Source organism: Ochotona curzoniae, unplaced genomic scaffold (assembly GCF_017591425.1).
Source record: "Ochotona curzoniae isolate NIBS_2020 unplaced genomic scaffold, NIBS_Ocur_1.0 scaffold_3223, whole genome shotgun sequence".
NCBI lineage: Eukaryota > Metazoa > Chordata > Mammalia > Lagomorpha > Ochotonidae > Ochotona > Ochotona curzoniae.
In genome coordinates this window covers 5,240,988-5,263,702 of record NW_024467108.1, presented here as the reverse complement: position 1 = coordinate 5,263,702, position 22,715 = coordinate 5,240,988, and the positions used below count along the sequence as shown (strand labels likewise).

Here is a 22,715-nt window from a genome sequence, read left to right as displayed (position 1 = left end):
TCCTAAAAGCCCATGCCCTAGGAACAGGAATTCGGAGCAGAGATTAAGAGGAAACTTGAGAAGCCTGTCACTCCTATCAGAGTTTCTGGGTTCCAAGTCCAACTCCAGCTTCCTGCTAATGTTCACTCTGGGGAGCAGGAGGTGAGGACTCAAGCACTTAGATCCCAACCACTCAGATGGATGAGCTGGACTGAACTCCAAGCTCCTGGGTTCAGCCTGTCCCAGCCCCGGCAGTTACAGCCATTGGGGAGTGAACCAATGGATGGAAGACATCTCTCTCCCCACGTCTCCCTATCTTTCAGATAAATAAAACTTAAAAAAGAAAAGCTGTTAAATACATGCGCCAGGACTTTGTTTATTCCACAGATTTGATCTCTGACAGATCTCAACAGATATTTGCCTAACTGAAGGATATGTAACACAAGGGAGGCTGTGGCAAAGCAGAGTTCTTGAACACCAGTTTTACCAGTCATTATTTGTATAGAAGTTCCTGAGCCTGTCTGAACCTCTTTCTTTCACTATAAAATAGACATAACTCTTACCTTGTAATGTTTCTAGGTGAGAAATAATATACAAAAGATATTCCATAAATTCATGTAAAATGTACAATGAAAAAACATGCCTAGAGTTAAAAAAAATATTTTGCACTAAAATAAACTTACATTTTAATTCCATTTGCTCAGAACCTTCTGAAGCACCTTCATATACAACACCTCCAACATGCTACTTAAATCATAGCTAGGTACTTAAGACACAATAATACTCCTTTCTTTAAGATTTATTTATTTAGGGCCAGGTGAAATGGCTCAGTTGGCTAATCCTCCCTTTGCAAGCACTGGGATCCCATATCAGCACCAGTCTGTGTCCCACCTGCTCCACTTGTTGCCTGGGAAAGCAGTGGAAGATGACCTAAAAGTGTGGGAACCTGTGTTCATGTGGGAGACCTTGAAGAAGCTCCTGGCTCCTGATTATGGACAGGCTTTAATAAATAAATAAATAAAAAGATTTATTTATTTATTTATTTATTTATTTATTTATTTATTTATTTATTTATTAGAAGATAGAGGCACAGACAGAAAGGAAATGATAAAGAGCAAGATCTTTCATCTAACCGTTCCTTCTCTAGATGGCAACTGATGCCTGCAGTACTCACAAGGTGTAGTCTGCAGTACCATAGTGCTGGCCCATTTATGCAAAAAAAAAAAAACACAGAAAGGGAAATCTTAAAACAAACACAAATGAATTATTATTTATTGTTAATAGAAGACATAAGGATAGATAGAGGCACAGACAGAAAGAAATGATAAAGAGCAAGATCTTCATCTAACCGTTCCTTCTCTAGATGGCAACTGATGCCTGCAGTGCTCACAAGGTGTAGTCTGCAGTACCATAGTGCTGGCCCATTTATGCAAAAAAAAAAAAAACACAGAAAGGGAAATCTTAAAACAAACACAAATGAGGAATACAGACAGCTGATCCCTCACTTCATTCAGATAGCTGATCAAATGCTAGCTTCCATGTAACACAATCACCCAAGTCAGATACTTCATTATTATGATTTACTTTACTTCAGTATATATATTACCATCTAACATATCCATTTATCATCAAATTTAATCTGTGATTTGATAGGTGAATTGTGATTTTATAAAACAGCAAAATCAAAAGATCCTACAATCTGTAACCACCAGGTGGCAGTCATCAGGAATCAGTGTATCCACAGTGTTTACTAGCTGTGTTCTTGATAGCAATTCTTTCAAGCTGGAGGTACAGTGGGCATCACACACGCTGATTTTAATTGAAACGGAAAACTGGCCTCTTTGAGCCAGGCTACAGCACCTGCTGGCAAAAGCCAAGGTGAGGTTGGCCATGTCAGACTAGGCTGCAGCACCCATCAGCATACCTCAGACCCTTGGGGGGGGGGGGGACGGAGGGAGGAGGTAAAGTGGTGCGAGCCAAGTAGGGGAGCAGTGGGGATTTCTCCGCTTAGCCACTTTTCCTACTGGTGAGCATGAGAGCTGAGACAGAGGACAGACCAGGCCAGGCAGGATTACAACATCTGTTGGCCTGTATATCAACTGGGTTGGGGGAGAGCCAGGCTGGGAAATCTGTTTGTATCCACCAGTGCATGCATAAGCCAGAGTAAGTGCAGAATGGTTGGACTTTGCCACAGCATCAGCTGGCAAGTGCTGGGACTGGGGGCAAGCACTGTCGCGCTAGACTGCAGAACCACCTGGAGAGTCCAAGATCCGAGGCAGGGAGTGGATCCAGTAGGAAAACTGGGCACCTCTCTAATGGCTGCAACTCCCACTGGTAAGCATGAAAACCAGGACTGGGGGCAGGTCTGGTTAGACAGGCAATGCCACCTGCTGGCATGAGTGTGGGCTGGAGGATGAAATCAGTTGAGTTAAGTTTCAACGCTCAATGATGTGTACAAGATCTGAATGAGATGTGGGACAGACCAGACCAGTCCACTGCCCATGCTGGCAGGCACAGGAACCAGGGCTGGGGCCAGCCCAGTGGGGGTTACTGACTGGGCTGCAGTTGTCTCTGGCACATGAGAGGGCGGAGTGTGTGGTGGGCAGGGCTAGCTTGGGCTGCAGTACCCATTGGTTTGCTGAGGATGGAGGGCAGAACAAACTGATAAACTACCCCAGCTAAGCTTGACAGCAAATTTCTGAGTTAATGGAGACTCTGAGGTGGAGTATGTCAGCCAATTGACCTTGGAAGGATTTCCTCAACCTTGGATCTGTGAGATCAAAAGCATTTGAGAACTATCAAAATCACTTGAGCAAAGCCCTCAGAACATTATCCACATCAGAGACCCTGGGATGACATCAGGTGGCGGTTCCCCATCCCTTGGTACTGAGGCAGTTGGAAGGCTGGGTGTGGTTTCTCCCCTTATCTCCCACCCTCACCCAGATACAGAAAGAAAAAGAAAATGTGTAAACAATGATCTCGCCCACTTTCCCCTGATCCTCAACCATTCCAACCCGGATCAACTATGTAAGCATCATCAAAAAAATTTTTTTAATGATTAAAAAAAAATTGGCCTCTTGGAAGGTGGCATTAAGCCTGGTGGTTAGGACACCCATGACATGACCTAAGCCTGTGTTCAACTCTCAGCTTCAGCCCCTGACTCCAGCTTCCTGCTAATGCAGATCTTGAACAGCTACTGTGACAGCTCAAGCACATGAGCTCCTGACACCGATGTGGGACACCTGAATGGCATTCCCTTCGCCCAGCTATATTCCAGATCCTGGGTTGGCTGGGCACTGAAGTAAATCAGCAGCCAGAGCTCACTCTTTCCATCTCTCAAATAAGAAGTGGAATTTTTAAAAATAAGTAAAATATTTATTTTGGTTAATTTTTTAATTGTATAAGAGATTTTTTAAAAATCAAGTCTGCACAAATTCTGACTGGCAGTGAGAGTGTAAATCAAACAGTTATTTCAGAAAATTACTGAGTAACTGTAGTTGATCATTCCCAGCAGTTCCACTCCTAGATATACAGCAGCAGAAATACTACCTACAATTACCAAAAGACATGCAGGAAAATATTTATAGTAGCTCTAACCATATCAGTTCAAAAGGAGAAACTGATAATGAAATGTCCATCAAATGAAAAATGGATTTTTATACCAATTGCAATTCATTAATATCAAACAAACTAACCACAATTATATTCCACAATACACAGAAGTCTTTTTGAAAAAAAAAAAATGTACTTTATTGCAAAGGCAGAGAGAAGAAACAGAAAGATCTTCCATCTGCTGGCTCACTCCCCAAGAAGTTGCAATGGCTGGAGATGAGCCAATCCAAAGCCAGGATCTTTGTTCCTGGGTCTTCCACATGAGCACAGTCCCAAGGTTTTGGTCCATCCTTGATTGCTTTCCCAGCCCATGAGCATGGAACTGGATGGGAAGTGGAGCAACCAGGACAAGAACTGGTGCCCATATGGATCCTAGTGCTTGAAGGTGGAAGAGTAGACAGCCAACTGATTCATTGTGCCACGCCAAATGTGTCATTGGGCCACGCCAAATGTATGAGTCTTACAATATAAAGTTGAGATATGGAAATCAAACACACTCAAAAAGTATATACTATAGGGCCCAGCACGGTGGCACAGTGGTTAAGGTCCTCACCTTGCACGCCTGGGATCCCATATGGGCGCCGGTTCTAATCCCAGCAGCCCTGCTTCCCTTCCAGCTCCCTGCCTGTGGCCTGGGAAAGCAGTCGAGGACGGCCCAAAGCTTTGGGACCCTGCACCCGCGTGGGAGACCCAGAAGAGGCTCCTGGCTTCAGATCGGCATAGCATCGACCGTTGCGCTCACTTGGGGAGTGAATCATCAGACGGAAGATCTTCCTCTCTGTCTCTCCTCTCTGTATATCCGCCTTTCCAATGGAAAAAAAAAAAGTATATACTATATTATTTCATGTATATTCAGCTCAAAAATGGGCAAAAAAAAAGTCTGTGGTGTCAGAAGAGCACCAAGGTCTAAAAAGCTCATGAGGGGACAATCAATATATTCAGCTGAAATAATTCATCAATCTGCATGTGATCTAGAAATTCTTCTGCATGCTTATCAAACTTCAATTCAATAAAAAACGCATCGTGCTTGGCCTGGGCAGAAAGGCACAGAGACAAAGCAATAGGGCCTGATTTTTGTATTGGAGAAGTAGACTTGTCAACAGAGAAATGGCATTATTCAACCTCTTCATAGGAGTTAGAAACATTCCCTCAAACTGAAGAAATATCTACATTTAGTTGCTGAGACATCACAGATCAAGCAATGTACCTTGATGGCGGAATGACCACAGATGCTTTGAAATGGATGAAAGAGAACAAGACAATAGAAAAATAGATTCCATTTCATTAGAAATGTGTATCTTACAACTGACAACTTGGATGTTTGTAGAAATACAGAATGTGTTACTCCTATTTTCATGTTAATTTGCAAAGTCCAAGCAATGCACATCACTAACGCTATAGAGGTGATCAAGATGAAACACACAGGTTTCTGTTTTTATAAACTTTATTATTTATGAAACACTAAGGCAACCATACAAACAGACATCATACTGATTCAGAATGGTCCTGGTATTATAACAAAAGTAAAGAATTACAAGAAAGAAAAGGGGGAAATTTCTTGCTGCTGCTGACTATTTGAAAGCTTTTCAGAAGCATCTAGCTTTGTGCTATCTAAAATGATGTCCTCTGGCCACATGTAGCTATTTAACTCACCCCACATTTCATGGACACAAGGGCACACGTGGCTAGTGGCAACTGTGCTCCACAGAGCATGCAATGTTTACCACCATGCACAAATTCTTATTGAACAGTGCTAAGCTAAAGTGCCATGTACTAAAAAGGGGCACAGAAGGGGAATATAAGGGCAATTTAACCAATATAGAGGAAAAACTCTTTTTAGCTATCCACAAGGTAGACCTTGATGGAGTTCCTGGTTCCTGGTTTCAATCTGTCCCAACCCTGCCTTCTGTAGCTATTTGGGGAGTGAACCAGCAGATGGAAGATCTGCTTCTGTCTATGTCTGTATATCACTATGCCTTTCAAATAAATGAAAATAAACAAACAATAAGGATTAAACTGGATTAAAAGCAGAAAAAATGCCACAGCAGAGGTAGACATTTAGCACAACAGTTAAACTGATGCTTGGGATAATGAAATGCCTAGATTGGATCCTAAGCTACTGTTTCTGACCCAGTTTCCTACTTAAAGCAAACACTAGGGGCAGCAGAGGATGACTCAAATACCTGGATCCCTTCCACTCACATATACACACCATAGGAGGAAGCAGGGGATGGTTCAAGTACTAAGGTCCCTAGCACTCACACTGGAATTTTTGAATCAAGTTCTGGGCTCTTGGCTTGGCCCAACCCTGGTGGTTTCAGGCATTTGAGAAGTAGAGGATGAAGCAGCATTCTCTCTTCCTAGAACATCAGTCACTCTGCCTCTCAAATAAATAAGACTAGGTAAACATTAAAAATAACACTGAGAGGGTAGTCGGCACTATGGCATAGTAAGTTAAGCCTCCACCGGAAGCACCGACAACCCATACAGGTGCAGATTTGTGTCCAAGCTGTTCTACTTCCAATCTAGCTTCTGGCTTATGGCCCAGAAAAGCAGTGAGGACAGCTCAAGGTGTGGGGCCCTGCACCCATGTGGGAGGCCGGGAATAAGCTTCTGACTCTCAATTTCAGATCAGCTTAGCTCTGGTTGTTGCAGCCATTTAGGGAGTAAACCAATAGACGGAAGACTTTCTTCTCCCTCTCTTCTCTGCAAAATTACGTCAAATAAAAAAAAAATTAATATATCTTTAAAAAAAAAAACAAAGAAAGAAAAGCAGCAGACAATGTTCCAAATACCCAAGATCCTGCCGCGCACATAGGTGACGTGGAAGACGTCCCTGGCTCCTGGGTTTGGACTGGTTCAGCTCCGGTTGCAGCCATTTGGGGAGTGAACCAGCAAATAGAGGACCACTTTTCTCTGTTTCTTTTTTTCTCTCTGTAAAATCTGCCTTTCAAATAAAACTGTTTTTAATTATTTTTATTGGAAAGGGAGACAGAGAGAAGGAGAGACTGAGAGGAAGATCTTCCACCTACTGGTTCACTCCCCAAGTAGCCACAAAAACCGGAGCTGAGCCAATCCAAACCTAGGAGCTTCTTCTGGGTCTCCCATGAGATGCAGGATCCCAAGTCTTTGGATTGACCTCTGCTGCTTTCCCAGGCCACACGCAGGGAGCTGGATGGGAAATGGGACATCTGGGGACACAAACCGGCACCCATATGGGATCCTAATGCATGCAACATAAGGACTTTAGCTACTAGGCTACTGCACCAGGTCCCCCCCAAAATTAAATAAACACACAAACTAGGAAAACAGTGTTTATGAACAGAAGAGACTGCTTACAAGTTTATTAGAGACCATCTTAATTCACTAAATGAAAATTTTACTTAAAGCTTTGACTGAAGATAAAGTATTTAAATATTGTCTAATCCTTTAATAGCTAATGAGGAGTTGAAGTTTCAGGATATTTCAAAAGTCAGTCAATAAATGTATTTATAGAAGAGTTAATTCAGTCAAGAAATATTTGCTGAGCATTTCCACTGTGCCAAGCACAATGGCAACCAGCAGGGATAAAAGCATTTAAGCCAGTAACTCTATTTAGCCAACATCATAACTTCAAAATCCTAAACAGAAAAGAAAACAACAAATCCTGTTGTCTGTAAGCCTAGCAAGGATTACTCAAAGACAACAGGAAGGGAGGTAACAAGGTGCTCTCTCTAGTACATTCCCTAAGGGGGTATGGCTGCTGTGGTGCCCATTGCCCATCAGTCTACACCAGTCACAAATAACCAGCAGCTAAGAAGGAAAAGTTCCTTTGGAAAAAAATAAGTGAATCAAGGTTTACTAAGCTACATTAAAACAGGACCCCCTTTAAAGGAACATCAATGAATCAATACCTATCCAACAGCTACTCAACAGAAGTATCCTGGGGACTGAAGGGACAAAGACACGCAATCTCTGACCTCAGCAGCTTTCATCTTGTGTGGGAGACAACACTCACGAACAATTACAATGTAAGCTGATGTTCTCGGTGATACACACAGGAAACAATTATTGTACAGCACAAACTGTGACCTGAAGTCTTTTAGTCCAGTCCTCTCTCTTATCTGAAATCCATTCTACAATATCCTTTGGGGACAACATTCAGCCCACGTGTCCCAGGGAGGAAGGTGGCACAATCTCACAGTTCCAAAACAACAGAAGACAGAAGCCAAAAGGAGTTGAAAATGGCAGTTCACATTCCGAGACATGTGTAACGTATGGATTTTAAAATCAAATGAATATCAACAAGATGTAATACTAACAACTCTAAACACACTCAGCTACCACAAGACCATAGTTATTATGTGCATCCAGGGAATAAGCAACGGGCTGTCGTAAAACCATCCCAAGCAGAGCATTATCTGTCTGTAGCAAAAGGGACAGAACACATCAAGGCAAAATCCTGCCCCTTAACCAACAGCTTTCAAATGCCAGCAGACTATCTATTTCTACTTGAACCAGCAAAGGAAGGAAAACATGTATTTACTCAGAAGCTACTGTAAGTCAGGCAATCTAAGCTATCACTTCACATCTGGAGAATCAGTGATTGGCTGTTCCCAGAGAAGGACTCAAGGAATCTGTCCTAAGATCCAAAATCTCTTATGACAACTTAGAGACATTTAGAAGACATTTGGTGAAAAACAAAAAACAGTAATAGAGATTTCAAGACAGATCTGTCTAGGGTTCAAGTTCTCTGGTTGTCTGTTTCTGCAAATAATTGGCACTCTGAGATTTTTTTTTTAATTTTGTTTTATTTTCCTTTTTTCATTTTATCTGAAAGAGAGATAGGGAGAAACAGAAAAACACTTCTATCCACTGGTTCACTCTCCAAATGCCTGCAACCTCCAGGAATGGGCCACACTGAAGCCAAGAGCATGGAACTCAATCAAAGTCTCCCAAATGAGTGACAGTAACCCAAGAAATAGAGCATTATCTATTGCCTCTCAGGGTACACTTGAGCAGGGAGCTAGAACCAAGGAGCTAGGATACAAACAAGGCACTCCAAAACAGGATACAGCACCCCCAGTAGTGACAACCACTGCACCAAACATCTGTCCCTGCATATCAGTTTCTGAAGATCTGCCGCATCGAAGCTGGCATTGTGACATAGCAAAGCCACCAACCATAATGGCAGCATCCCATATGCTGCTGCACTTTTGAACTAGTTCCCTACTAACACCCCGGAAATACTAGCAGAGTGATGCCCAAGTGTCCAGGCACCTGCCACCCATGCAGGAGACTGGGATGAAGAACCTGACTCTCACCTTCAGCCTGGCTCTGCCTTGGTAGTTCCAGTCATTTGGGGAATGAACCAGCAGGTGAAAGATCTTTATTTCTCCTCCCTCTCTGTGACTCTGGCTTTCAACTGTCAAATCTTCTGGCACCATCAACCTTACAACTTGAGTTGTTGTCAGGGTCAGAATGGGACAGCATATATAAAAGGATTCTTTAATTAAAATATATCACTGATACCCAATGATTGATTTAACAAGTAGTTATCGAGCATCTATACTATTCTAAACTGCAGTGTTACAATAATGAACAAGATTGCCAAGGTTCTTACTCTCACTGAACTTCCATTGCAATAGGTAAATGACACCTAATTAGCATAAGTGAGCCAGAGTTTCTAGGGGCAGGTAGTAAACTGTTGCTTGGAATATCTGATCCTATATCAGACTGATTTGATTCAAGTTCAAACTCCACTTCCAATTCCAACTTCCTGCTAATACTATCCTGGGAGGCAGCAGATGATGACTCCAGTTGGGTCCCTGGGGCCATTCATGGGAGAGACCCAAATTGGCTCCAGGCTCTTGGCTTCAGCCTGGTCCAGTTCTAACTGTTCTGGGCATTTAGCAAGTGACCCAGCATTGGATAGAAGACCTTTCCCTATGTCTTTCTCTGTTTCTCTGCCCCTAAAATAAAATTTTAAAACTTAAGAAATATTTTTAAGAGTTTCCAACATTGATGAATGACTTGAAGAAAATAAGTCCAAGTGATAAGAAAGAGGGATTGGGTGAATGGGAACTAGTTTAGATACAATTATTATAGAAAGTTTTACTGCAGTGACATAGGCAAGACCTATGTCTGTCACAGACAGACTACAACCAAGTGAAGAACTGAGAAAAAAAAACAAGTATTCTAGTCATGAAGAACTGGATGAGCCTGATCTGTGTGGCACAGAAAAGGAAGGAAAAAACATTGGCATACAAGTTCAAAAAAGTAGACAGGAACCAAATCCAGAAGGGTCTTAGACCATTACAAGGATATTTTTTCATTCTAAAGTTCTTTTTTTTTAACATGGCCAAATAACTTAAGCCATTTATACAAATATCTAGTGTATACATTATCACACATTACACCAAGAATCCACCAAGTGGATTTACCCTATGAAAGGCCCTAGACATGAAATTTTTAAGGACTAAGTCTAAGCAAATATATCACTTATTATATTTGATCATCAAAAGCTAGGTTTGTAGCAGACCCAATTAAAGTTTTCCAGAGGAAATATCATTTCATTCAATAAATACATACAGACCCACAACCATGTTCCAGACATGACCTAAGCCCTAGAAATATAGCAGTAAATAGATCAGTGTGATTTAGCGATGATTGGGAAGAATGATACTTAAATAAGTATCGTAATACTGGACCTCAACGTATTTTATATCTCTGAATTTTCTGAAATGGGAGTTATAGGCTTAGCCACATGTACCTGCCACAAAACAAACTTACCAAGGAATTCTTAATCACTTCACTTCTATAAAATTCTGGAAAAGAAGAAAAAAAAACAATAAGTGATATGAAAGAAAATAAGCTCATTAACTCATAATATCTCCTAAAGAAATATTTTTTAACATGTAAAAAGGATCCATTATCTTTGTATAAAAAGATATCTAAAATAGAAATAAAAGTGTTTTAAAGATAAAAAAAATCCATGAAGAACATTAAAAATCTTTAACATAGGAATTGTTATTTCACTGGCTCCTTTTATCCAGATTCATAATTTGGGCCCTCAAAAACTCAAACTTTCTTTCTCCTTGCCCACTTCCACTCTCTGCAACTGATTTTATCTGCTCTGTTTTCCTCAAACATCTCTGATGAATATCCACTACAATACTGTGGAACGAATATTGATCTGGAAGCTGAATAATCTAAATTCTAATTCCACCTTTGTTATCAACCATTCTTCTAGGCCCATTCATTGGACAATCTAGAGTTAGAGCATAAAATTAAAGGTTCAACTGTCAGCACTAAAGTTTCATGAATCTCCACATCTCCACATATGCTGATCCATGTTATTAACTCTAAATGGGATTAACCTGCAATGCCGGCATCCTATATGTCAGCTCATGTCCTGGCTATTCCACTTCTGACCCAACTCCTTACTACCGGCCTGAGAAAGCAGCAGAAGAAGGCTCAAGTCTTTGGGCCTGCACCCACATCGGAGACCCAGACAATGCTACTCACTCCAAGCCTCAGATTGGCTCAATCCTGGCCATTGTGGCCACTTGGGGAGTGAGCCAACTGACAGAAGACCTCTCTCTCATTCTCACTGTAGAATCTACCTTTCATCAAACAAAAATAAATAAATCTTTAAAAACAAAAGACTCAAAGGTGAAATGAAAATATGTCAGTGATCCAAAGAGCCATTCCCAACAAGCCCCCCACACTCCCTCTCTTGAAGCCCCCTCCTGTCACTAGGACACGAGCCTCCCTTCTCAGCTTTTCTAATAAATCTTGCTTTAGAACTAAACTGTGTCCGCATGAAAATTCTTCTTTCTGCAAGAGAAGAATTGAGGTTGCTGCCATATTCAGAGTCAAAAGCCCTACAACAAAATAAGTAAGGCTATATTAAAAACTTTTTAAATTTAAAAATCTTTTTAAAAAATTAAGTATAATGGTGGGCATTTATTACAACAGTTAAACTGTGCATAGGAAGCCTACATCCCATACTGGAATGCCTAGTTTGAGTCCCAGCTATCATGCTTCAGATTCAGATTCCTGCATATCCTAGGAGCCAGCAGATGATGGTTCAAGTACTTGGGTCCCTGCCAGCCACAAAGGAGACTCAGATTAACTTCCTGGCTTTGAGCTGACCTACCCCTGGCTGTTACAGGCATTTGGGGAGTGAACCAGAAGAAATAACTATTTATTAATTTAAAAATAAAACTTCGTGGATAATATTAGGAGCAAAAAAAAAAAATGCATAGTGAATTTAAACTGGAAAAACATAAAAGTCCATTCCAGCTCCAGTACCCAGTGTACTACTGTGTAAAACATTTGGACCCTGTACAAGGCCTCACTTCTCAAAGGAGAATGACACCTGGCAAAAATCAAAGCTGACATGGGGCTCTAATAAAATAGCTAATTGAAGCCACTTCATAAGCTATCATTTTTATTAATAAAATTTTATTAATTTTTAGCCTCTGAATTTAAGAAAAATGATTTGACAAGTACATTTTCAAGAGGATATCTAAGACCTATTTCTACAAGAAAGGAATCATTACATACAAATGTTTATGTATGTGTCTTAGACCTAAAGAAACAAAGCAATCAGGAGACTGCACAACCTGGTTCCAAGGCATGCTTTGGCCATTACACTGCATTCCATTCATTCAACAAATGCTTTATTAGTGCCTCAATCTCAGTCATACCAGAGGAAATACAAATTTATGCTGTACTGGAAAACTACTTTTCAGCTATCAGATTGGCAGAAATTCAAGTTTGCACAGCCTGGTGGTAAGGCTATGTTTAAAAAGCATTCATACATTCAAAAAAAAAAAGTCCATGGAGGATATTTTGCAATATCTACTGAAATCAAGAACAAAATACTTTTGTCCTAGTAACTACACTTGGAATTTGCCCCATAGGCATTCTACCACTCACAGCAAATAATGTGCTTATACAGCTATTCAATGCAATATTGTGTATATAGCAAAAAGACTAGAACAACCTAAATCCTTATATACGAACTAGTATAAATCACAATACCCCTATTCAATACAAGGCTGAGCAAAATAAATAAACAAACAAACAAAAGTTACAAAAGCTCTCCAAACTGATATGGACAAATCTTTAAGACACATTAAGTTAAAAACACAGGTACAGAAATACATATGATACTCATTATGTGGAAAAGAAGGCAGAAAGGAACAAAAAAACTTCCTTTTTTATTTTTGCATAAAGAATCTCAAAAAAAATAAGGTGAACAAGATTGCTTAACTGACTAATCCTCTACCTGCCAGTGACGGCATCCCATATGGGTTCTGGTTCATGCCCCAGTTGCTCCATTTCCTATCTAACTCCCTACTTGTGGGCTGGGAAAGCACTGAAAGATGGCCCAAAGCCTTGGATCCTGCACACACATGGGAAACCTAGAAGAAACAGTGGGCTCCTGGCTTTGGATCAGTTCAGCTCGAGCCATTTTAGTCATCTGGGGAGTGAACCAGTGGATGGAAGATATTTCTCTATATATGTCTTCTCTCTGTAAATCTGTCTTTCCAGTAAAAATGAATAAATATATATTTTTTTAATTTCAAGAAAGAGGATAACAATGGTTATCAGGATGAAATAGGAAAACAGAGTGGTGAGGGGCAGGTAAGAAGGCATTTTTAAAATAAGCCTTTAGGGCCCAGCCCAGTAGCCTAGTGGCTATGGCTCAAGTCCTTGCCTTTTATGTGCCAGGATCCCACGAGGGTACCGGTTCTAATCCCAGCTGCTCCATGTCCCATCCAGCTCCATGCTTGTGGCCTGGGAAAGCAGTCAAGGATGGCCCATCTTGGGACCCTATACCCACGTGGGAGATCCAGAACAAGTTCCTGGCTCCTGGCTTCGGTTTGGCTCAGCACTAGTCATTGCAGCCACTTGGAGAGTGAACCAATGGATGAAAGATCTTTCTCTCTGTAAAACTGACTTCCAATTTTAAAAAATCTTTTAAAAAAGTAAGCCTTTAGACATAATTTGAACCATAGACTGCATCACCTATTCAAAATCTGTAATTAAAAAGAAAAAATAATAACCAATAGTCCAGTACATGACAAGCACTATTTCTAGTATCGAGGACAGAGCAGAGAGCAGAACTGAACTAAACCTCTTGACTTCATGAAACTTCCACTCTAGTGGATGGAGACATAATTAGATACACAGTATATCAGATGATCTTAAGTAATGTGGAGCAAAATAAAGTATAAACAACTGGCAGGAGAAAAGTCACAGAACTGTGATCTGGAATAAAGACCTACAAGGAGGTACAAGAGCTAGACAGCCAAACAACTAGAGCATAGACACTCTGGGTCAGAAAACTAGCGAGTGCAGGGTCCTGGAAGCTCAATCTTTTGTTCTTTTTATCAGACAAAGGGGATGTTTCGTGTGGGAAGTGAACAGGTGAATGTGAAAAGGAGGAACTGGAACACATCTCCCAGGACAGACTCCGGGAGATGAGGTGTACCCTGAAAGGAGACAGAGACCTAAACCATCTTGATGTGGCTAGAACAGAAAGAGCTGGAAGAATATCAGTAAAGTTCCCAGAGAACAAGAGGTCAGATCATGAAAGCCCTTCCAGGAAGTCTGAGGGATTTTAGTTTTTGCTGTGAACGAGATGGAAAGCCTCTGGCAGGTTTTGAGGATAGGAAATGGACAAATATGGACAAATAGGATAGGTTTTAATAGGATCTTGGTTGAGAAAAGACGAGGGGTTACAAGGGTAGACAAATCTGTAAGAAGTCTCTTAACACAATTCACGTAAGAGCCACAGGTGTGGTAGTAAGACATGCCGTGACCATGAAGACATTTTGATTATAACAGTCAAAATCATTTGCTGAAACAATAGATGTGGAAGATAAGAGAAAGAGGACAATCAAGGACTCTACCGTTTCTAGCCAAAGAAACAAAGCTGCTATTATTCTAACAGGGTAGAGAAAACATCAGCACTAGAACATAAGAAACTTGGCTTTGAACATATCAGGATGAAGGTGCCAGGGTTGGAGCACTTAAGACACCACCTGGGGTATCCACACCTCAGCTCACATTGCCTGGGTCCAAATCCCCAGTCGGCACTCAATCCCAGCTTCCTGTTAATGTGCACCCTGGGAGACAGCAGGGGATGGTGCCAGTGGTTGGATCCTGCCACCCATGTGGGAGACCTAGACTGTTTCTGGCTCCTGGCTTTTGCCTAACCTAGCCCAGATTATAGCAACATCTGGAGAGTGATCCAGCTGAAAGAAGTTATCTCCTTTTCTCCCTCTCGTCACCCTTCTCTCTGGATTTCAAATAAAAAATAAATAGATTAAGTTGTCTATTAAAAACCAAATGAAGATACAGAATAGGTACCTGGATATATGACTTCAGAACAAAGGTGAATAGAACTTATTAGAAACTATGAAACATGAACGAGATTGCAAAATTGGATTAGGATTACACTTCAAAAAAATTCATGGAAATAGAATTAAAAGGTAACTTTATTTTGATGATTCATGGTTTTTTTTATTTTAATAATACACATTTCTCACAAACTTTCTGAAGACCTTTCAAGCAGAATTCACCTTCTGACACATTCAGGTGAGGCAGCATTCCACGGAGGACAGGCACTCACATTTCAAGAACAAAAAAACAACCACAGCTGAAGAACAAATTTGATTTTACAAAAATTTCAAGTTTAAGGAGGAATCAAATTTAGAAGCTAGGTCCTTATCCACTAGTACAAACTTTCTTAGGAACTATAATAACTAGTATTTGATTTTAACTACTTTAAAAATAGAAATCTCCTGGTATTGTTATGGGGTACAACCAGTGATAGCCAGCATCCACTGACAGTGGGCAAATGAAATTTGACTGTGTCCCCTACCCTCTGTCCTGAAGGTGGGTCTTAACAACGATGGAATGTAAATTCATCTACAACCACCTCCCTACATCCAAAATTAGCCAGGTTATTGGAAGTCCAATTAGTCTAGGTGTTTTTAACTACAAGCCAAATTCCTGTTCCTGTCCATCCCAAGGAGCACTATTCAACTCCTTAGCCCACAACATTTTGGTATTCACTTCTGCCCACCTGTGACTCACCTATCAACTAAGAGGGGACGGTATTGCATTGTTGTGTAACCACTCCACTCACAAACTCCTTTAAAAGGCCTGTGAAGCAGGGGCTCACTCTCTTTCTGGCCAGGTATTTCCCTTACTCTGGCACGCTGACTCTTGGCTGACCCAGGACAGGTAATCCCCTGAGCATGGTCCCTGTGTACTGCTTCAATGGGACAATGGATATAGTAATGTTTCTGGTTTGTGTGCTGTCGGGAGTTCCAGGGGAGGTGAGGCCTAGCAGTAGTGGAATGTGGGCAGAGAAGCCAGGGAAAGGTGAATGTCTGCAGCTTTCTAAGTATGTCCAGGTTATTCATTGCATGTCTCTTAGAATAACTTATATTGTTGGGGAAGCAGGGACATAAGGCTTCAGCTTAATGGATGGACTTAAGGCTAATGACCATTTGTTCCTTTTGGGATTATGATTGGTTGGATTATGCTTGGTTGGACTGCTGTATGGACTTGTGATTTGCTATTGTGCTCTACTGTCACCAAGCTTGAATAAAGACTCCTTAATAAACCTTACACATGTCTGGTGTGATCTCACTCGCACCCCGCAACAGTACCTCTCCCTACCTCTGGGCTTTCTCAGGAGATGCTTTCCCCTTCCCTCTTCTCCCCTTCACATGGTCACTTCTCAAATAAGCTTCTCTGTTTCAAAAAGAAAAGAAATCTCCTAAGAAAACTGAAAGAATATCAAGTAAAAAAATTCACAGCAGATCTTCTTCTAATCTTCTAACTTAAAAAAAAAAATCCTTCTTGCAAAATTAAGAACTTACACCACTAAACAAAATGTACCATGCGGTTTGGTATTCCACACCAAGGGCCACATGATGCTTATAATATATTTATGTTAACCATGACAGGTCCAACAACATAAGGTAATAACTAGAATTACTAACAGAAGGACTCTCCAGTTCCTCCGATGGCAGTCACAAGTTCTAGAACCTAATACTCAGGAAGAGACTTCATTCAATCAGTACATGTTGGAGTAGAAGCAAGGTCAGAAATCATTGATCCCATGTTTTAATGCTAAATTAACCAGAAGGAGCCAAGAAAGACTGGGCTTCCATGTGGTCTATCACCAGTTTTCCCCACACTTGTGTTAATGATCATTTCACGGAGATAACCTGAAGAAGCATTCCAGGGGTTCTGGCAGTGGGCTACACTACCACATGCGATGCCAACATCCCCTGAGTCCCAGCTACTCTACTTCGGATCCTATTCCCTACTAATCTGCCTGGGAAAGCAACAGCAAATGACCCAAGTGCTTTGGACCCCTGCCACCCAAGTGAGAGAACCAAATGAAATTCCAGCTCCTGGATTCCTCACAGCCCAGTCCCAGCCACTGCGACCATTTGAGGAGTGGGCCAGCAGATAGATGATCTCTCTCACTCACTGTCTTTCAAATAAGTAAATGAATCTTAAGAAAGAGAGGAGAGGGGAAAGGAGGGAGGGGGAGGGAGAAGAGAGGAAAGCAGCGGAAGGAAAGAAGGAAGGAAGAAGAGGAGTCTGTAATAACTTCTGGAAGAAACAAAAAAGCTAGTCACTTCATTTTCATCATTTCTCTAAATAGCTTTTTACCAACCAGCCCCTTAACTATTCATTTTAGTAACTATTAATAACTAACAATACGGGCCCAGTGGCATGGCCTAGCGGCTAAAATCCTCGCCTTTTAAGGACTAGCGGCTAAAATCCTCGCTTTTAAGCACCCAGGATCCCATATGGGCACCGGTTCAAATCCCGGCTGCTCCACTTCCCATCCAGCTCCCTGCTTGTGGCCTGGGAAAGCAGTCAAGGATGGACCAAAACCTTTGGGACTCTGCACCTACATGGGAGACCTAAAGGAAGTTCCTGGCTCCTGGCTTCAGATCGGCTTAGCACCAGCCATTGCGCTCACTTGGGGAGTGAATCATCAGACAGAATATCTTCCTATTTCTCCTCCTCTCTGTATATCTGACTTTCCAATAAATAAATAAATCTTTAAAAAAATACAATTCTAGAAATAATTGGTATGATTTTTTATATTCCAAAAGATATTGTCCTAGTTAATTATTAGCAACAGAGGAGCAAAGACACATGTTTTAGGACTGATTACCCAGAAATCCACCCAAAATTAAAAATATTCTGCACTATAACAGAGGAGGCAGCAGTGAATTAAATGAAGATTTATAAAGATGGCATACCATATCAGAGTGCCAATTCTAGCTCCAGTTACTTTGCTTGGAATCCAGGTTGCTCCTAATGCATACTCTGGAAGGCCATGGAGGATGGCCCACGTGCTTGGGTCTCTGTCACCCATGTGAGTTACTTAGAGTTCTGAACCCTAGTTTCGGCCTAGTCCTGCCAAGCATTTGGGAAGTGAACCAAATGTCCTTACTATCTCTCTCTCTCTTTCTTTGTGACTCTACTTTTCAAACAAAATAAATATTTTCATTAAAAAATTAAACTAAAAAGGGTAAAGTATCACTTTGAACTTTTTTTATTTTTGCCATAGAACAATACTCAAGTAAGTCTTCAGTACATCTTATTAATAAAATGTTACTCTTTTTTCCTAGCCTACAGCTAGCTGTCCAGGTCTTGGCATTAGTTGGCATCTTGGGGGGAAAAACAAAGTTCTGAAAACTTACTTAAACTGAGAGGCAGAGATCTTCCAACTATGGGAAACCCATGCACCTCAGGCTGGGCCAGGCTGAAGCTGCAACCTGGAACTCAGCCCAGGTCTTCCACATGGGTGGCAAGGACCCAAGTACTTGAAGCTTCACCTGCTGCTTCCAGGCTGTGTATCAGCAGGAAGCTGAACCAGAGGCAGACCTGGGACACAAACCCATAAGGAATAAAAGTATTCAAAGTGGTGTCTTACCATTGCACCAAATACCTGCCCCTTAGTACCACCTTTTATCAGTATAAATAAATCTTTAATCATATTTTAACATCAAATATTATCAAATTATTTTAATCAAGCCTCATAAAAACCTATCAAGCCTAATTCATAAGACAGCATCAACTTCAAAAATGAAGAAAAGTGAGGTTCAAAAACCTATGACCCTCAAAGTCACAATGTTAATAAGTCCCTGAGCTAGAGGTAGTACTCACGTACTTTTCAATGCTCACCTAAGGTTCTTGCCATCTGATCATGCTTCCTTTCATACCATGCTACCAAACCACTGAGACAGTGTCTCCGTGCTGTTTATCCAACATATATTCCACAGATGGTTGGGATCCTGAATTAAATATCATTAGCTTCTGGAATAACAACAGCTAGTTTTCATAAAGGAATGATAAACTTATCAATGCAAAGGTCACTTATTTGAAAGAACTATCAAATAACCATGATTCCTTAAGATGGACAACAACTGTTCATGACATATTTTCAGATAGAACGACAATTTACCTTTCCAATAAACAATAATAGAGGGAAACACTGAGAGTAACTTGCTCTAGGAAAATGAAGAGGAGATTCACAAGCCTTGGGTAACAAGCCCACAGATCCCCTTACCTTTATATATCTTCTCAGTGTTACACAAGTGAAGTGTAAAGTAGGTATCAAGGAGCTGATGGCCATTCCTATTAACAATGTTCCTGGCAGCAATGTTCCGAAGATGTCGAAGACGCCGCTAGAACACAACAAAAGGAGAGAATTCAGTCTTCCACATCCTATCAGATTTTCTGAAAGCTATAGCTCACCAGGGAATGGGTTATCCCAAAGTCATCTATTTTTTGAGTCAGAAGCCATGACTCTGAATTCTGTTTATATCCTATCATCCACAATACCAGATACAAATCAAACTGGCTCCACCTCACTTGCAAGGTTGTTCTGAGCATAAAATGACAATAGTCAGGAAATACTTCTGAGAAGTAGAAAGCTTACATGGGTACTACACATCTGTAAAATAGCAACAGTGATTCCTCAAAATGCACATACTAAATAGAATTTGCCATTTCCCACTGAAAGATTCTGGTAAACGTATCAACTACATCTCCTACCAACAAGCTCCCAGCAATTATTACTTATATCCAACTACTTGTTCAAGTTACATGTTCAAGCTACAAGTTACAATCAGAAAATGGAGGCCAAAGTAAAAATATACAAGCAGTAATTCACCAATCACTCCATCCAAGCAATAACCACAGTTGTGAGTTCAAATTCTCACTTCACCAGCAGTTAACCAGTCTCTCTCTGTATTCCTACTTAGGCTACCTTCCTAAAGATTTCTCCAGCCAGGACGCTTCAGCTATTTGCAGTCACAAATGTTAGAAACCCAAGAAGCGCCACAAGCAACAGTAAAAACCAACAAAATTACAAGACAAGTTTGATGGATAACCAAATCACCTCATATCAAAAGGAGAAAACATTCAAGTGGCTATTGTAACCAGCGGGTTAAGTAACTGCTTAGGATGCCCACATTGAAGGTCTGAGTGCCGTTTGAAGTGCTAGGTGCTCTGCTTCTGAACTAGTTGCTACTAACCCACATGTGAGGGAGCAGATAATGACCCAATAATATGGATTTCTGCCACTCATGTGGGAATCCTGGGTGGTGTTCCCTGTTCTTGGCTTTGGTCTTGACTAGCCATGGCTATTGAGGGCATGTGCGGAGTAAATCCACAGATGGAAGAGCTTTCCTGTCTCTTTCTCCCTGTCACTTTCACCTTCAAATAAGCAGATAAGGAAGTAAGCAAATAAATATATATTTTGAAAAGAGAGAGAACATATTGGCAAGAAGTCTGGGCACATCAAACTCATCCCTAAAAACCATTTCCCTCTGTTAGATAATAATCTTCAGAAACTTAAAAATAGAAACCAAGTGCTTGCTTTTAAAATATGCTTAACAGTTCTTCCTTCTGGATGAAAGCCAGTTCATTTTCAATTACATATGAAGTCAGCCAGAAGGGCCCAGTCCTTTCTTTCCATGCACATACATTCCCAATCCTTCTCCCAAGGTAGAGATTAAGATTCTGAGAAAAATGCTATTGTTTAATAAATTTGTTTAATCCTTTAAATATGAAAAGCTCCAAATGTACTTAAAAAATTTGCTCGGGCTTACTCTAAAATGCTCATTTTTCCATAACTGCCAGTTTTTACTTCCTAATCTGGACTACAACAACTACTACCTCTCACTCCACACTTCGTTTGGCCCCTTCAGCCAAAATCTAGGCTGACAACCATTAATTATCTGCATATAATAATCACATCTATTTTGCAGTATAATTATAATCTTTATCTGTTCAAAGACCTGTAAGTATTATCCAAAGTCTCTAGAATAAAATCCTAACTTTACTGATTTATTTGGAAGGTAAAGAGAAAGGCAGACACAAGAGAGATCATCCACCCACTGTTTCACTCCCTAAATGGCTACAGCAGGCAATTCTGGGCCATGCCAAAGCCAGAGCCTAGAATCCCGTCCAGGTCTCCCATGTGAGTCACAGAGGCCCAAATGCTGAGGTTATCATCCACTGCCTTTCTGTCTGCATTAGCAAGAAGCTGGATCAAGAGCAGAGCAGCCAGCAGTTAGTGTAGCCAGGACCCATGACTGGTGATTAAAAATAGTTATGACAGAGTGGCAAGGGACAGCTTAACCCACTGCACCATAAACACTGGGCCCTGGAAAGTTGTGAAAGAACACACAATGCTTTAACTAGCATCTGGTTATCAGCCCTGAGTGCTGGATCCAATAGCTCTAATCTAGAATGAATCATTTTAAAGTGTTTGACCTGAGAGCTCTCTCTGGCACAAAGTACATAACTTTGCAACTAAATCATTTAACACTCTCTCTGCTCCTCCCCAAGTTCAAATCCATCTAAAATTTTAATGCAGTCATTTATTAAGCACTACAGAAAAGCCAAAATACATCTCTCAACTTTCTACTGTTCTAAACTTTGACTGGTTTTTCTCTCTACCGGATTTACCCCTTAATGGAAGATGCACTTTTCCTCAGAGTAGCTTGACTCTGAAGAGAAGGCCTCTGCACTAACAAATCCAGCACTGTCCTCCGTGTTTCTCTTTCACCCTCCCTCCCTTTCTCCTTTTTTTTATTTGCTCATGTTGGCATTTTTCCTTCACAGACCATGCTTAGGAACTGAGGGAAGACAACTTTAAGTTTCGGAGGCAGAAAGAGAAGACAAAGACTGGAACACAGAAAGCTGAGAGAACACACTCTCCTCTGCTGGTACCCTCCCCACACGCTCACAGCAGCAGGGAACACCATACCCTCTTCCACGTGGGTGGCAGGAACCCACTTACTTGAGCCATCACTGCTGCGAGGATCTGTCTTGGCTTAAAGCTTGAATAGCAACCACAGCCGGCAACAGAACCCAGGTTCTCTAATGTGGGCTGCGGGCTTCTTAACCGCAACCCTAAACACCTGCTTCAGGGTATGTAATCTTGGACAAGGAGTTTGTTGTCCATGAAAAAGGTAAAATTTATTTTAAAATATACAGCAGTATTTAGAAAGGTAAGCCCTAGGAAGAAAGATACAGAGCTATACAGAATGACGTGAAGGTCAATTAACAGCAGATGCTTGCTTCAGCAGTTAAGACGTCATTGGGATACCCACATCAGAGTGCCTGGGTTCAAGCCCTGACCCTGCTTCTGATTTCATAAGCAGGGAGCTGAATGGGAAGTGGGGCAGCCAGGACACGAACTGGCACCCATATGAAATGCTAGCACTTGAAAATGGAGGATTAGTCAATTGAGCCTCTCCTTTTCCTTACTCTTTTTCCTTTCTTTTCTTTTATTTCTTTCTTCCTTCCTTTCTTTCTTTTTTAATAGTTCCACTTCTGATCCAGCTCCCTACTAATGTGCCTGGAAAAGTGTTCTAAGCTCCTGGCTTCACTCTGGCGCAGCCCTTCCCATTTGGAGAGTTAACCATAAAATGGAAAAGCTCTCTCTTTTTCTCCTTCTCTCTCTCTCTCTCTGTAACTCTGCCTTCCAGATAAACCTCTCAAAAAAAGATTTTCTGGAAAGTAGCTAGAAAAATTAAAACTCCCAACAATAACTGCAACAATGGCAAAGA

General features: G+C 41.1%; 1 protein-coding gene across 2 annotated transcripts in view; it reads right to left on the bottom strand.

The window, feature by feature from the left end:
* UVRAG (UV radiation resistance associated) overlaps positions 1-22,715 on the bottom strand; it is a 292,819-nt gene that overhangs the window by 248,677 nt on the left and 21,427 nt on the right. Inside the window, exons 1-3 of one of the 2 annotated variants that reach the window (XM_040963925.1) lie at positions 19,202-19,273; positions 16,279-16,353; positions 10,363-10,397 (exon numbers count right to left, since the gene is read on the bottom strand). Coding sequence is in view for 1 of the 2 variants with exons in the window: in XM_040963924.1 (XP_040819858.1) it covers positions 10,363-10,397; positions 19,202-19,319 (153 nt within the window). In the remaining variant the exon portion in view is untranslated. Of the gene's footprint in view, positions 1-10,362; positions 10,398-16,278; positions 16,354-19,201; positions 19,320-22,715 lie in introns of those variants that run through there. The other variant, XM_040963924.1, reaches the window with a different exon arrangement.